Below are 15,917 nucleotides of genomic sequence, written 5' to 3'. Positions count from 1 at the left end.
TGTGTGCCACCATCTGGGTGAGACTATCTGGGCAGAGTGATGGATCATTAAGCTGTCTCTCCATATGGTAAATGTGCAGTATCTGAACCATGATTTCACAAGGTAGGTAATCCTTTAATTCAGAGAGGCATTGCATGATCCCTAGGATGGTTGCCAAATCAGTACCTGTTTTGTTCTTTAAACACTATATGCATTTTGCAGTCTTATATCCTTTGTTGATGATTCCATTGGTCCCATTTTCACTGTTTACACAATCCTGCCCAAGCCTACTTCCTCCAGAGAGTCTGCCCTGATCACGCCAGCTCATCAATATCTCTTCCTTCTCATGACTTAGAGAAATTCATAGATTCTAACACTCATTTTTCCCACAGTTGCATTCTATGCTACGAAAATATTTACAGTGTTGTCCTTTATTGCTATTTGAATGTGTATTGCTATTTAGCTGTTAAGTATGCTAGTCTTAGTTCCCTGAGTAGACTGTAGGATCTTTAACAAGAGCCTATAGTATGCCTCTCTGTAGTCTCGATCATAATTAGCACAGTTTGATGAGTATATATGGTTCTCAACAGGTGTTTCCTTAGGAATGAATGAGTAAATCTCCAAGGAATCCATTCAAAAAGATTTTCCTGGGAGCCCCTTCACAAATGTTCATCTATGTTCCACTCTAGTTCATCAACAGATGTTAAAGTGTAAAAGATTCATATCTGAAACATAAATTTATATTGTAAAATGATACAGTGTTCAAAGTTTGCATTGGTTAATATACTTCATAGTATTTGTTAATATACTTTGCAGTCTGCATGCAAGTTTAGGTTAGTCATCCTTGAGAACAAAGCTACAAGACTCTAGCGTATTCAAATATTCACATATAAATTAATTATCACAATTTGATTGACCATAATTAAGGAAACCTTTATTGCTGTGAGCAGGTGGGTGTCCATCAGTGTGTTTCTTAGGGAAAGCACTAAATGCAATCTGGTTCCTTGGAAGTCCCACTGTACTCTGCCATCGGCATATGCTACTGTGTGGCCATTAAGCCTCAGAGGCGCAGTTCTTTGAGTGTACCTGTGGTTGATTAAGTTGAGTTACAGTGACATAACTTTCCAATATACTTTAGAGTTAAGTTACCTTATTTAACATAAGGTCACTGAGATAGGTGGGTTATGGGTATTTGGGGTGTTTCTAGCATAATTCATAGAAGCTTTTCCTTGGTATCCCGGGTATTATGAGGGCAAGAGCTATGAGGACTTTCGGCGATTTCTGTGTGTCATTGAGCTGTCAGTAATTCCAGAGTGCTTGCCAGCCAAACGGAACAGGCACTCGGTCACCATCATGATTCACTGCCTCCTGAAAGCACACAGCTAGCCTTACGCTACTTCTCACCGCAGCCCCGTGAACCAGGCAGTGCTAGCTCCTGTCTGAAGTTGGGAAACTGAGGCTCGGGGAGGTTAAGTGACTAACCCACTATCTCACACCAGGTAGGGGAAGGGGTCAAACTGTGAAAGCAATTCTGTAGCTTAGAGCACAGTTGTCTTTCTAATTTCTATTGAGCATGATGATTAAAAATCTCAAATAAGCCCTCAACATGGCCCTGTAATTCTACTCCATTTTCTTTATAAATTTCCTTTCCTACTTTTTGAAATTACTCTTTCATATCTTCTCTATCTTCAAATCTTCTACATGAATGTCTCATAATTTAGAAAATAGAAGCCATTGGAAGGAACATAGCCCTATATTCTCATCATCCTATATACTAATCATTAGAGTACCCATTCTCTCTGTCTTCCCTCCTCCTACAATAGGAATGTCTCCATCAAAGACAATTCTTCCCTTTGTCTCTGGATCCCAACACATCTCACCTTTATTCATTCAGTCAATCCCTCCTTTTCTCCAATATCAATAGCTCCCTTTCTACCTGATCATTTATTTTAGTAGCCAAATGTGACCCGAGCCTCCCCTGTTTAAAATTATCTTCCCTTTAGACACAGACGTAGAGAATGAACTTGTGGATGTAGCAGGGAAAGGAGAGTGTAGGACAAATTGAGAAGGGAGCAGTAACATATACACACTGCATTTGTGAAACAGATAACTAGTGGGCAGCTGCGTATAACACAGGGAGCCCAGTATGGCTGGACCTAGAGCGGTGGGATGACCTAGAGGGCAGGACGGGAAGGGGGAGGGAGGCTATATATAGAGAGATGGAAGGGATTATGACTGATTTGAGCTGTAGAGCAGAAAACAACACACCATTGTAAAGCAACTATCCTCCCATTAAAAAAAAAAAATCCTCTTTGACTCCCAAATCACTCTCTAGCTACCTGCTTATTTCTGTGTTTCCATTCTCAGCAAAACTTCTTTCAAGAGTTGTCTACTCTCCCACTTCTTCAATCCAATGTAATACGGCTTCCGTGCCTCTTATTCCACTGAGCGTGCTCTCGTCAAGCTCTCAGTGGCCTCAGTGTTACCAAATCCAGTGGTTACCTTTCCAGCCTCATCTCACTTGATCTCTCATCATCATTCTACCCAATTAATTGCTTTTTTTGTAGGACAAGTTTTGGGGGAAAGAGCATTCCACTTTCAGGTCCTTTGAAGTCTCAGTATAGTATAAGAGCAGAAAACTTGTGCCTTTGTTAGTATAAGCCAAGTCACCTAAGGTGAATGTGTGGAGTGAGAGGAGAGGGAACGAGCTGAACCCTGGGACACGCGCAGAGGCAGGGCATCTACAAAGGGGCCAGAGAGGCAGTGGTTGCTGGGGTAGGAGGTGCCAAGGATATGGACGCCAGGGAGGAAAAGAGCGGTCAGCAGAGACCAAGACCACAGAAATATGAAGTCAGTAAGGCCTGGAAAGAGTGTGCTGTATCTGGCAATTCGGAGTTCATTAGTCACCACTTAAAAATAATTTCAGGATGCTGACAGACGCTAATTGTATTGAGGCCTGATTGTATTGAGTAGAAGGGGAAGCCAGAAAGTGTAGATATTTCTTATGAGAAGGTTGGCGATGAATGGAGGACATGTAAGCAGGAGAAGCTCTAGGAAAGTCACAGCATTGAGAGAGGGTTTTGAAAAAAAATCAGGTTATACCTGAGCTTGTTCAGAGATTGCAGAGAAAAAGGCTTACCTAATGCCAGACCATTATGCTAGAACTGAAAGTAGAATTAATTTTGCCCCCTCCATTAATTGAGATGATATATATGTAAGAGTTTTCAAGACTATGAAGTGTGATGATATTTAATATGGTATTTTTATTTCCACTGTTTCATAACTATTTAGCAGAAAGTAAGCACATCACATTTTTTAAAATCTATGTAACATTCCCTTCATCCCATTTCCTGTCAATCATTTAGCAGTTTTTAAATGACTGAATTGGTATGAATGGCTTTTTGTGCATTTCATTTTGACAGAGTAAGGGATTCTGTAGTTGGTGTTGGCCAGCCTGTACATCCCTTGTTCCTTGTTCTGAGCTAACTGACACCTGGGTGGGTTATATAGCTATATAGGCCTAACAAATACCAAACGCTCATCTCCTCCTTCACAGGGTTACCTCTTTCTGATAAAAATGAGCAATATAACTCCTGTCAAGAAAAATGAGATATTTTAGATTCTAGGTCTCTTATTCCAAGATCTCCTTCAAAACTCTGGAAGGACAAACCTTATTCTTCCTGCCAACCATCTAAACAGACATTGGCTTATAAACTCAAGATGTTTCACAATGCTTTGGATATGAATCTTAGTCATTTTTGCTCAGTTTGACAGAAGGTAAAAGTTTAACCACCTGAAATTTAATTCTGTTAACTCAAAGGGCAGAAATCAATGACCTGATATTCAGAAGCCTATGTTAATAATTCGTTGCATTTTTCTTTCCTCCTAAAATACTTTTATAAGTAGAGTCACAGGAGCTCTTGACTCTTTCAGATCATATACTCTTAAATGAATGAATAGTTCCCAATGTCTGTGATGTGCGTGGTACACACAGACCAGACTAGGAAGTCAGGGACTTGTAAGCAATGCCCTGTAAGATGTTTCTATGCCTCTCATGTGAGTTTTCTTGTGGGTAAAAATTTGTAGCCATTCATAATCATATCCATTACTTCTTAGAAAGGCTGTAATAAGTCTTCCATTTGCATTATATCCAAAAGATGTACTCATATCTTCCATGAACATTGCTCCTGTTTTGTGTAGTGTCTCTTGCACGCATGGAATGAGACCTGTGCAGAACGTCTCGTGGGCTTAAGACAAACTCAGAGGTATATCTTTATTTTTACAACCCTGTGCGGCAGGAAATTTTATTCACCTAGACTGCCTACTCTCTGCATGAGACAAGAGTTTTCTTCTCTCTTACCTCTTCTTGGTTCTCCTCTGAATCATCATCCCTTGTGTCACCCCAAGAACAAAAAATGCTCATGCTATTTTTGTGTGTCCAGAACCCATACTTTCTCATCTTGTCCACATACATTGCCTCAGCAACTCTTACTGAAAATGCCTTCCCTTTGGACTCAAATTGACCTGGGTTTGAATCTTGAGTGCATGGGGCCAGATAGTCTCTGAATAACTAAGTTTTGGACTTCCCTGGTGATCCAGTGGTTGAGATCCCACCTTCCAATGCAGGGGACCAGGGTTCATTCCCTGCTCCAGGAAGATTCCACATGCTTGAGCCCGGGCACCACAACTACGGAGCCCGCGCTCTAGAGCCTGTGGTCCGCAACTACCAAGCCTACACGCCAAAACTACTGAGGGGTAGTAAGCCTACACGCCAAAACTACTGAGGGCTGAGCCCCCGAGAGCCCGCGCTCTGCAACCAGAGAGGCCCCCGCAGTGAGACGCCTGCGCACTGCAACTGGAGAGGAAGCCACGTTCGCTGCAACTGGAGAAAGCCCATGCGCAGCGACGAGGACCCACAGCAGCCAAGTGTTCTCACTTTTAAAGCTGGAATAACACTACATACTTTATAACATTCGTGAGAGAGGGAAATACAAGGTATGGAAAAAAGTATTTAACAAGTTATTGACTAATGGTAGTTATATTATTAAATTGGTTATATTTTCTTTCCTTCCTGTAAAACACAACTTTTGTTTAATCACCTATTCCTTTGGCATATCTCTATCAGATAGACATCAACTATAAGGATGACAAACAAATGAACATTTTTTGTAACTGTGATTTATTTAGGGGCCAACAGAGGTTGCAAAGTAAAATGGAAAGAGTGTACGGACAGAGAGGTAGGAAGCTCTTGGTTCTGGCTTTGCTGGTTCTCATATTAACTGAAACTAAGCAAGCTATCAGGAAGATTGCATTTGTCATTGATGAAAGAGTAACATCAGATTCTTTAGACATTTTAAATTTCACATAAACCTCAAGTAGGTTGACTTTGATTCAATTAAGCAAATATCTACTGAGTAACCATTATTCACTTGCTTGGCAATGAGAGGTATAATAAACGAACGATGCATAGTCACACATTCTTACTGAGAACTGCTATTGGTTGGATTATGTCCCTTCCTCAAATTCTTATGTTGAAGTATTAACTTCCTAGTACCCCAGAATGTGACTTTATCTGAAGACGAGGTTTTTACAGAGATAGTCTAGTTAAAATGAGGTCCTTAGGGTGGACCTGAATGCAATATAACTGGTGTTCTTATAAGAGCAGGAACTGGACAGACACACACAGAGGGAAGACAGTGTGAAAACATGAGGAGAAGACAGCCATCTTTGCAAAGCCAAGGAGAGGGGTATAGGACACATGCTCCCCTCAGAGCTGTCAGAGGAAGGACCCAACCCTGCGGACACCTGCTGACTGGACTTGCAGCCTCCAGAACTGTGAGACGTATATCGCTGTAGTCTACGCCCTCCAATGTGGGGCAGCCCCAGAAAATTCATGCAAGAACCAGTTGTGTGCTAGTGACTGGGAAAGTAACACTAAACCAGGCCCTGTTTTCTCCTAGGGGAAGAAGTTAGATGATTCCGCCGTGGACGATAAGCAGAGTGCCATGAGAGGCTGCTGAAGAATAGTTGAGCAATACGAAAGAATTTGTTTTAAAGGGTCTACAGAAGGAAACTCTGAGTCAGATTTTGAAGTAAGAGTTACTCAGGCTAAAAATGAGTGCAAGAAAGTATTGTTCTGAGCAGAGAACTGTGTGTGCAAAGGCATGGATCTATGCGCAAACGTGGCACAATTAAGACTATAATAATTCAACATAGCTTAAGATTGGTGAGAGGTGAAGCTGAAAGAGGTGGGCAGGGTCCAAATCAGTAGAGGAAGTCTCCACAGAGCAAGCAGAAAGACCAAGGCCTTAGGGAACAGGTCTTGAATAGGGAATAGGGAGGAGATAGGCTATGTTAGGCAGGAGGGAAATCATGAACAGAGAAGAAAGATATGTATTTGTTTGGCAGTGAGAGTTCTGGTTTTGGTAAAGCAGAGGTCCTCTGGAGAGGCAGTGAGGAGGAGAAAGAAAAGTAAGAAGAAATGAGATGAAGAGGTCTCTCAAAGGACCAGAAATAGGCCAAGTTTCGAGGGCTCGAAGGGCAGGGCCGTTGTTCTGTTTAGTGTTTGCAATCTAACAGGGGCTCTGTATACATTTGTTGAATGAATGAAGGGAGGAATGATGAAACAGTATGGTTTTAGTGAATTGAACAGGAACTTTTAAGTCAAAGCAGTTTGGTTTTAAACTCTAGGTACTGCTTGGCAGTTTTTAAAACTTTGTGAATCTCATTATCTTCATTATTAGTATGGGGATACTAATACTGATAGAGAGATGTGAGAATTACATGAGATAGAATTTATATAATATATGAAACTAAATAAAACTTTATTTATTTTTTTTTTAAAGTATTTTTTTTATTGGAGTATAATTGCTTTACAATGTTAAGTTCGGCTGTACAACATATATCAGACATGTCTACATATATCCCAAGCTTCTGAAGCTTCCCCCTCCCCCATCCCATCCCTCTAGGTGGACTATAGTTTTTTTTTTTTTTTTTTTTTTTCTTTTATTATTATTTTTTTTTCCAGTGGGTTTTGTCATACATTGATATGAATCAGCCATGGATTTACATGTATTCCCAATCCCGATCCCCCCTCCCAAACTAAATAAAACTTTAAAATGTCATCCAATCAATATTTACTAAGTAGCTACTATATGCCAGGCCCTTGGTTAGGCTTTAGGAATACAAAGATAAATAAGATCCACTTTCTAGGGTGGAAGGCAGACATCTGAACAGATAACATAATTGCAATGAAATATAGTAAGGCCTAGCTTAGGGCTAAGAAAAGGATGCCACGGTGCACAGAGAAAGGGCAGTTGTGCTAGCTAGATGACAAAACGGCATTAGGGAATACTTCTTGGAGGACGTGAGGCTTAAGCTCAATCAATGCTACACAATGAACAGTGCTGCAAAATGAGGTGAAGAAGGAGGAGAAAGGAATTCCAAACAGAGGGAACAGAAGGCTCCTCTGCAGCTGCGTTTTTCTAGCTCCAAGGCCTGTGTAGTTCCCTTACTGAAAATATACTCCAGCCTGGTTGGTTAGAGCAAAACCCCCCTTTTGCTCTTGACAGACTCCTGAAGACTGACTCTTGTTCTGAATATCCTCAGCTATTGGCTGGGATCTCTTATTGGAGATCCTGCCTTATTGGAGCCACCTGCCTGATTCCTTGCTCCCTTTCTCCTTCCTTTTCTCCTTTCTTCCTCCTTTCATCAAACACTTACTGTGTCTACATGTGTAAGTTAGAGGTTGTACTTGAAGATGCAGAGGATCAAAGCATATTTCTAACTCTCAAGAAATTAAAAATCAAGTGCAGGGGCAGCAAATGATGGCCTATTGACTAGATCTGCCTTTTTTTTTTTTTTTAAATAAAGTTATATGTGAACACAGTCAGTCCATTTATTTGTGTATTATCTATGGTCACTTTCATGATGCAATAGAAAAGTTGAATACTTGCAACACAGACCATATGGCTTTCAAAACCTAAAATATTTACTATCTGGCCATTTATAGAATAAGTTTGCCAACCCCTTTTGTAGTGTTTGTGGTGGCAGAGGCAGTGGGGTAGATGGACAAGTAAATAGGGACTATAGCACAGTAAGACAAGCGGAAAGAAGGGCTCTGAACCCACACTTGGGAGGTCAGAGAAGAAAAGACAGCTAAAAGAAGTGACAACCAGGCTAAGATCTAATGGATATAAAGGAGTTAAGAGGGGAAGGAAGCTCATTCTTGGTAGAGGCGGCAGCATGTGCAAAGGCCAGGCAATGACAGAAAAATGCCAGCTCTGGAGAACAGTAAAGAGATGAAATAACACATGAGGCTAGAAAGTAAGTTGGATCAGGCAGGTCATAAAGGATCCTGAATATGAAAGCCATATGAAGGATTTTGTAAATACAATCTCCCATAGGTAATTGAGAATCACTGAAAGATTTTAAGTAGAGTAGGGCTGAAGCAAGTGTGCCAAATATTTGATACTCAGACATGTATGTGGAGATGTTTATTGAGTAGCCAGACGGTATTGGATGCCAGGTAGAAAGCGCTGAAGAGTAGGGACAGCTATGGATCTGTTACTATAAGAACCAGTGATCTCCCTAAGGGGTAGACAAATTGAGCGCCCCCACCTTGTGGGACAGAGGGGCCTGGCAGGCTACAGTCCACGGGGTCGCAAGAGCTGGATATGACTTAGTGACTAAACCACGTCCAGCCTGTGAGGCAGGAGGACTAGGAGACTAGGAGGGATTGGAAAGGGCGCTGTGAAGTTACAGAACCCAAACAAATTTCAGCAAGGGAATAAGTACCAACAAGGAGTGCAGAGTGAAAATCAGTCATTGAAAGAGGTCAAAGAGAAATGAAGGAAGGGAAAAAAGAGGGTAGAGGTGGAGATTTGGCAAGAAAAAGGTTACAGCTTACTTAAAAGAGAACAAATTTTGTGAAAGAGTTGGGAAGCAGGCTGGATTACAGGGGTAAAGGAGGTGACTGGAAATGAGAAAATCGAGGTCATTGTTTGAGAGATCTGTCCATTTAAAGAAGAGATGAAATATGATTGTGGCTGACTTTCTTAAAATCAGTCTGTAAGTCAGCAGTTTTAGTAAGTTTTAAAATTCATGAGTAAATTCTTCATCCCAAAGATCTGGTCATTTGGTGCAATAGTGGAGATAAGTATGCAAATATGCTGCATGACTAAATTAAAGGTCATTTCGTGTGAGCATTAGTTAGGAATGGTAGCTGAAGTAGTGCTTTATTAGAAAATGGGGCAGCATATTTCAATGCTCAAATATGTAATCAGAGAAACTTCCAGGTAGGAGGAAAGGCTTGATTCTCCTTAGAGTCACTGGATTGGAATTATGACTGCTGCTTTTTTCTGAAGGCCATTCATCCTTCTCAGACGGCCATGCCTGCACAGGCCCTCATTTCTGACTTTCTGCTGCACAAGCCATCAGTGTCCTTCCAAGGCTAATGAGAGCTACAAGAACAATTAATAGCTCTGCCAGCACCACTGTCGTACCCTGCATCCTTAAAGAGCTGAAAATACTCAATAACGAGCCCAAAGAACATTTCTCCCAGACCTCTCATTACATTGATTTTACAGGTGAGTAAAGCAAACCATACAGAGCAAGACAGTGGACACAAGAAGTCTTACTTCAGTCCTCTCTCATGGCACTGCAAGGCTGTTGGCTGTGATAATTGTAATTAAGCTGTTGTCTAGATCAAGAATAACTCCCTCCTGGCTTTGACTTTTGGTTACCAACAGATTTTAAATGCCAATAATTGAAGAAAAAAAAGATATTTTTTCAGAAGTGGGTATGTAACTGCTGGCCTAAATGAATTTGGAGAACTATAACTGCACTTTCAATATAAAGCCACCTGTTTCAGAAACAGGAAGGCACAGGGTGTGTGGCAGGTATATTTCTCTTATACCCTTAAATCTCAGTAACTTTATAACATTTTCTTAAACAATATTTGAAACAGGAAAACATTGTGGGGGTTATTAGTCTTATTTTTTAGGGATAATTTCTTTTTCTGCTTCTCAAGTTTAACTTCTCACTTGGATCAAGATATGCTGCTAAGATACTTAAAAGGTCATTTTTATCAGGTCAACTGCAAATGGTGCTCTTATTACAGAAAAGTTATGCAAAAGAGGAGAAAAGAAGTAAGTCTATTTGCATGTAAAATGCACCACAAAAATGAAAAAAGGTTTGAATTAAACACTTATAAGATCAATCTTGCTCAAATCTTTGGTTCAAATGGATGACTTCCAAGAGCTCTGTGACTCTACTTCTATGTCTAATAGGCAGTACTCACTTTGACCTTGAGTAAATTCTTTATGAATGCTACCTGCCCAAATGTACAAAAATGCTAATTCACGTAGGGCTCTTGGTATTATTTTTATATCTTATTCTGTATGCATTTTGAAATTTTAATAGTGGTCAAAGCATCCAAGTCAACCTAGATGGCAACTGCTAGAAAGCATAGGAAGTGATAAAATAATGAGCTGGTATAATTTCTTTCTTTTCCCCTTTTGATTAGAGTTTACAAATATGACTGTCTGCTAAAACACGGTGAGGCTAGGGGTCAGTCCTCCAAGTAAGAGAAACTTGTTACTATAGTCTTTGGATGACAAATCTATCATAACACTGCCAGTGTTTAGATGTTATCAGTATCTATATCTTTCTTTACTCCATGCTATGATAGATTTTTACCTCTACTACTACCTACTCTAATTTGCTGCTGAAAAAACAATTCCTGGTAAGTAATATGCTGAAGGATGGTGATCATATGAAAGGATGAATACATGATATAATGTGTGTATACACATGTTTGTGTTAGCACATGAAGAAATGTATATTCAATGTGCATGCAAATAATATGATAGGTCTAAGAGCAATACTGTAACCTGCCTGAGGTCAAAGGTAATACATTGGTTATTGCTATACCCTTAGTAATTTAATTAACAATGCCATTAGCACATAGGAAATGTTTAAGGAGTGTTTGTTGCATGAATGGATAAAAGGTACTAATGCTCTATGTCCCCACTGGCAGGATGAGGCTTTTAGTCCTCAGCTGGATGTCCATCTATAATGATCTGCTGTGGCTCCAGTTTTTATGGGGAGATTTCTGTGTACCCTAGATTATGCTAGGAGTGCTAGAAACGCAAGAAAATTGAATATGCAGAACTTGGACTTGCAGACCTCCTAGTCTAGTTGGGGAGATAAGATATATTCAAGTGAAAACTTAACTCCCAATCCTGGAGAGTAAATAATGGCATGCCAAATGCAATTTTTCATGCCAAATACAACCCCTACATGAAATCGAGAAAAGAGAGGCTGCTAAGTACTGGAGCCCTTAAGAAAAGCTATAGAAACAAGGCAGAAATTGAGTTAGACCTTTGAGGGTGAAAGACAGAGAGGAAGGAAAGGAAATAGCTATGAGAGCTGAGGGAGTATACAAATGAGTATTCATCAGGACAAGAACAGATAGTTTGAGGCTTACATATTAGGAAGCAGCTATTAGCAGAGGAAAAGACGTGATGATAGAAATATATCTGATAAGAAAGTAAATCATCATGAGCATTTTATACAGTAATCATTTCATACTTAAACTCCTTAGTGAAAAAAAAGTAATGTTGAAAGTCAGACACATCCTATATGTTACAAATTTGGGGAAAACAGGTGGGATATCAGAGGACCACGGCAGCACACCCAGAGGCTAGTGAGTAGCAGGCAGACCTGCCGAAGCAGATGGGAGCTGATAATATGTGACTTCAGAGGGCATGAACAGGTAGAGTGGGGCTTAAACAAGTCTTCAGACAAAGGATTTCTGTGTTGAAGGGACTTTTGCTACACAGATCTAAACTTTCCCAAAGTCTTAGGTGTAATTTTGTAGCTATTCTTTGTACCAATTTCCACTTATTTTATATTTTTAAGGACACATAAATATCCTGTGCAAAACTATTCTGCAAACCAGGACCAGATACATAAAGAAAAAGTTTGGAATTTTAACCTCCAGGTATTTTTAAAAAATTGATACATAAATAAAATCTAGAATAAGTTTTAAGAGCCCAAAGGAGAAACAATAATTGATAAATATTTAAAAATAAATGAGTCCTTCTTTTCTAACAAGGTCCTTCTTTTCTGTCTAGGAATTGATGTAAAAAATCTTTATTAAAGTTAATCACAGCTGTGTGGATAAATCATTCATATATTGTGTTTATGTGTAAGAGTATGTAGAACAGAGTTTTTAACAAAAAAATTGGCAAAGCTTTCAATAAATACTTTGAAATTTACTTATATGGGCCCTTTGAAACTCATATTCATTATGGAATATTGATTAAATGAAAAATTAACTCTTGAGAATGTTTCCTAAATAAAGTGTATCTATGCATGGATGTACAACAATATTTCAACCAACATTAATTATATCCTTTTGATGTGTCTACTGTCTTGTTCTAAAAAGCTAATAAGACCTGCACTACATCACAGTTAATAGGAGTGTGGTGCTTGTTGCTTAGGCAACAGAATGAATAAATGCAGGTCAGAATGTGCTTCAAGAAAAACAAAAGCTAGAATATGATACCGAATGGAGACTAAGCAGGTCCAACAGATTTTTCACCACATTAATGAAACCTATTTCTTAAAGTTGGCTGATCATATTAGTGTACTTTAACTAAGTTCATAATTATGTAAATTAGATTATGGAGATCAATAAATAATTTTTATAGAGATAGAAATTGATTTTTTATAATGCTAGTAGCAAATAAATGGTGTATAGCAGCATGCAAAGTGATAATTGATGACACTGTTTTATGATTTGCTTCATTTTCATAATTAACTCCTCTGAATGATAATTCAAATTTTTAAAATTAATTCTGTCTTGTATAGAAAGTGTTTGATTGATTTTTCTAAATTAACAATGTTTTCCTAATTTCTGAAAAATTATATACAATAATTTGAATTGAAAAAATAAAGTCAAAAGTCTATGGAGAGGATCAGACCTTGGTTTTGTCACATATGTCCAGGATTTTTTTCTTGCTGGATACATTTTGGAGTGTTTATACATATTTTATTCATGAATGCTTTTTCCAATCTCCAAATGCTTATTGGCAACATGTTTGATTAACCTTTGCATTGGGTTTTCAAAAAGGGATTATATTTACTCTAACGTGTTTAACATTCAGAGGAAAATTATGCTGAATTAAAATCTTTCAAAGTAGATAAATGATCCAGAGACTCCAAAGACCTAGCTAACTTCTCACGGGACCAGAATAAATTTGGAAACAGGTTTGAGGAGTGGGAGTGAGAAAGTCTTATTTCAAGGAGAGATGAGAAGAAAGAATAAAGACTCATCCAAACGTGCAGTAAATGTAATAGTTAATTCTTAGTGTCATCTGCTTCGTGTCCTAAGGCCATCCTAATTCCACTCAGTCTGTCCTGAGACTCTCACAGCAACTGAAGCAAATTTTATTTTCCCCCTATTTTGATAGCTATACAATCTGTCTAATCAGTGACAGTATTCTTAAACATAAGAAAAATAATAGTAGCTGCATGTCTCATTATTTAAAAGTGGGTTCATTAAGAGTTTTATCGGTACAATTACTTAGGGCTCATATGTCTTACCAAATTGATTCAGCTTAAAAAAAAAAAGCTAATGGGACACACATTTTTGGAGAAGCAAAAGTTTAACAGGTTAAATAATCTTCAAATCTACAATAGTCAAGTCAAGCTTGGAGAAAATAATCTAAAATGAAAATAAAAAGACGTGCCTAGCTCTCAGTATAATGTTATCAATTTTACTATTAATAAGCCTCAGTTGTAAGCTCCAGTATTTTATTTCGAAATAACTATTGTTTCTGCAAGCCATTTTGTGCTACATGCCTATGTTATGTATTCTCTTTCTAAATTTAGGGATCAGTAACATGTGTGATGGGACCTTAGAAGCAAAGAAAGGTAATACTGACTGTGACGTAGCCTAACGAGGGGAACTGATGAGCACCGGGGGAGGCATGTGAATGATCAGAAAGCTGTTACGGGTCTGCACAGCTCCCCATCCTCCTTCCTCACCTATATTCATCTCAGTGGGAAGTTTGCACCACCAGCTTTAGACCGCAGGCTGACGGGTACTCAGAAGTCCACGAATGTACTTAGTCCCTCAGCCTCTCTTTCTAGATATTGACGGCTAATTGATGGAAGGGTTTGTTTTCTACCTAAAATAATAAACAATACCTCGTTGCTCTTCAATCAGCATGTAAGCTAAGCGAAAGCTTTCTGTAATAGACCATTCGAATCAGTTTGCTAATGAACTAAAGGTCATCCCCACAATTTAAACTCCTTATTGAACAATTATAAGGGAAAAAAAATGATCTTCACACCATAAACACAACAAATTGTTTAATTAATCACTAAATGCTGGTACCCAAATGAAATATGTTTCAGGAATCTAGAATTAACTGAAGAGTGCTATCATCATCTAACTGGGTATTCTGAGATGACAGATTTATAAAAATCACACAAAGAATGACAGGGAGAATACAAATGTTAATCTTCTTTCACTGCCTATAAATAGTACTCTCACCGGTTCATTCATATAATACACATGTATATGAATGCACATAGATCTCATTTTTCAGCAAGTGCCTATATGTCACACAGTCGGTTCAGTCCTAAGGGCATCCAATTTTCTAATGCAGTTACATATATAAAACTGACCAGTTTTGGTGCAAATCAGGCTGCCTCTGAGCCGTGTAAGACACATAAGAAGCAAAGACAGACAAAAGGCAGCTCCGTGGACACAGAGAGCGTCTTACCATAAACTGCACATTGTCAAATCCATTAGCCATCAGGTGGTTCTCGTACTGAGGTAGCCCAATGCTTTCCAACCATTGTCCCACTGTTTGGACAGGGCATCTGGGTCCTGTGAGAGGATGAAGAGGGAAGCGTTTTAGCAGGGAGTAGCCGTCCACGGGGTAATAGCGGTAGTCCTGGGCTGAGAGGTGGCATTGCCACATCATGCTCCTGGGAAAGTTGCTATCAAAGGAGCCCGCCAGCTTGACAGATTAATGTTCTCAGCGAGAGAGCAAAGTCAGAAGTAAAACATAGTTTGCCAGGCAGGCTGTGGAGTATGACTTGATCCTAGCTCCACATTTCTTACATATTAATCTTTACTACCGACCAGTACGTCACACAGCCCCCAAAACCAGGCAGCAGAAGAAGGCATATCAAGCTGTCAGCTTAGGCTGGTCTGCATTCCGTGTGATTGTTGGAGTACTCCACAATGAGCAATGCACGGCCAGCAGCCAGAATTCTTTTTATCAAGTACTCCTACACTCATCAGTATGCAGCTCCATGCTCCTTGCTCCCCCTCGCTCGCTCCCCTTCATTACCCAGCCCAGGCTACACCTCGCATTTTCAATAATAGCCATCAGATAAGGCAGATTTTTTTTGTCTGCAAGCTGTAAGCCTGCTGCTGCTGCTTCCTCCTACACACCCATCCAAGCGTCAATCTTGAATGATGAGAGCCGTCAAAACAAATGCAGAAAATAGCAAGATTCAAAAGCAAACTAAAGTGCTTCAAACTGAATTGAATCCTCATCCTGGTTATACGTTACAGAGCTATTTGTTGTGGAATTTTACGTTTCAAAAGACACCAGGAAATGCAAAGCTTTAACTAGAGCTTATGGGGGAGCTCCCGACAGGTTCTCTTTTTCCTTCTCTTTCCTTTCCTTCCCTTTCTTGTTTTTTTAAAACGCAGCACAGATAAATGTTTCCGATCTAAAGCTTTACAGTGTTGGAGAACAATTATTCTCTTTCTTTACCGTGCTGTATCAAAATGAGCCTCTCTGAGGTATTTTTTCCCCTTCTTGAATTGCTGTAAAATACAGAAACTGCATCGCAATCTTGAAGTCAAGAAAATTCATTTCTCATTTGTGAGGCTTCTTACAAACAAA

The 15,917-nt window shown here is 39.3% G+C and overlaps 1 protein-coding gene across 22 annotated transcripts in view; it reads right to left on the bottom strand.

The window, feature by feature from the left end:
* Positions 1-15,917, bottom strand: part of ANKS1B (ankyrin repeat and sterile alpha motif domain containing 1B) — a 1,073,060-nt gene that overhangs the window by 393,578 nt on the left and 663,565 nt on the right. For 20 of the 22 annotated variants that reach the window (XM_043881060.1, XM_043881066.1, XM_043881055.1 and 17 more), the window contains one exon: positions 14,778-14,884. In XM_043881060.1, coding sequence (XP_043736995.1) covers positions 14,778-14,884 — 107 coding nt within the window. Of the gene's footprint in view, positions 1-14,777; positions 15,257-15,917 lie in introns of those variants that run through there. The other 2 variants (XM_043881077.1, XM_043881076.1) reach the window with 1 other exon arrangement.

Source organism: Cervus elaphus, chromosome 22, assembly GCF_910594005.1.
Source record: "Cervus elaphus chromosome 22, mCerEla1.1, whole genome shotgun sequence".
NCBI classification, from domain to species: Eukaryota; Metazoa; Chordata; class Mammalia; order Artiodactyla; family Cervidae; genus Cervus; species Cervus elaphus.
The sequence above is the reverse complement of the archived record's forward strand: the minus strand, read 5'-3'. Positions and strand labels throughout refer to the sequence as shown.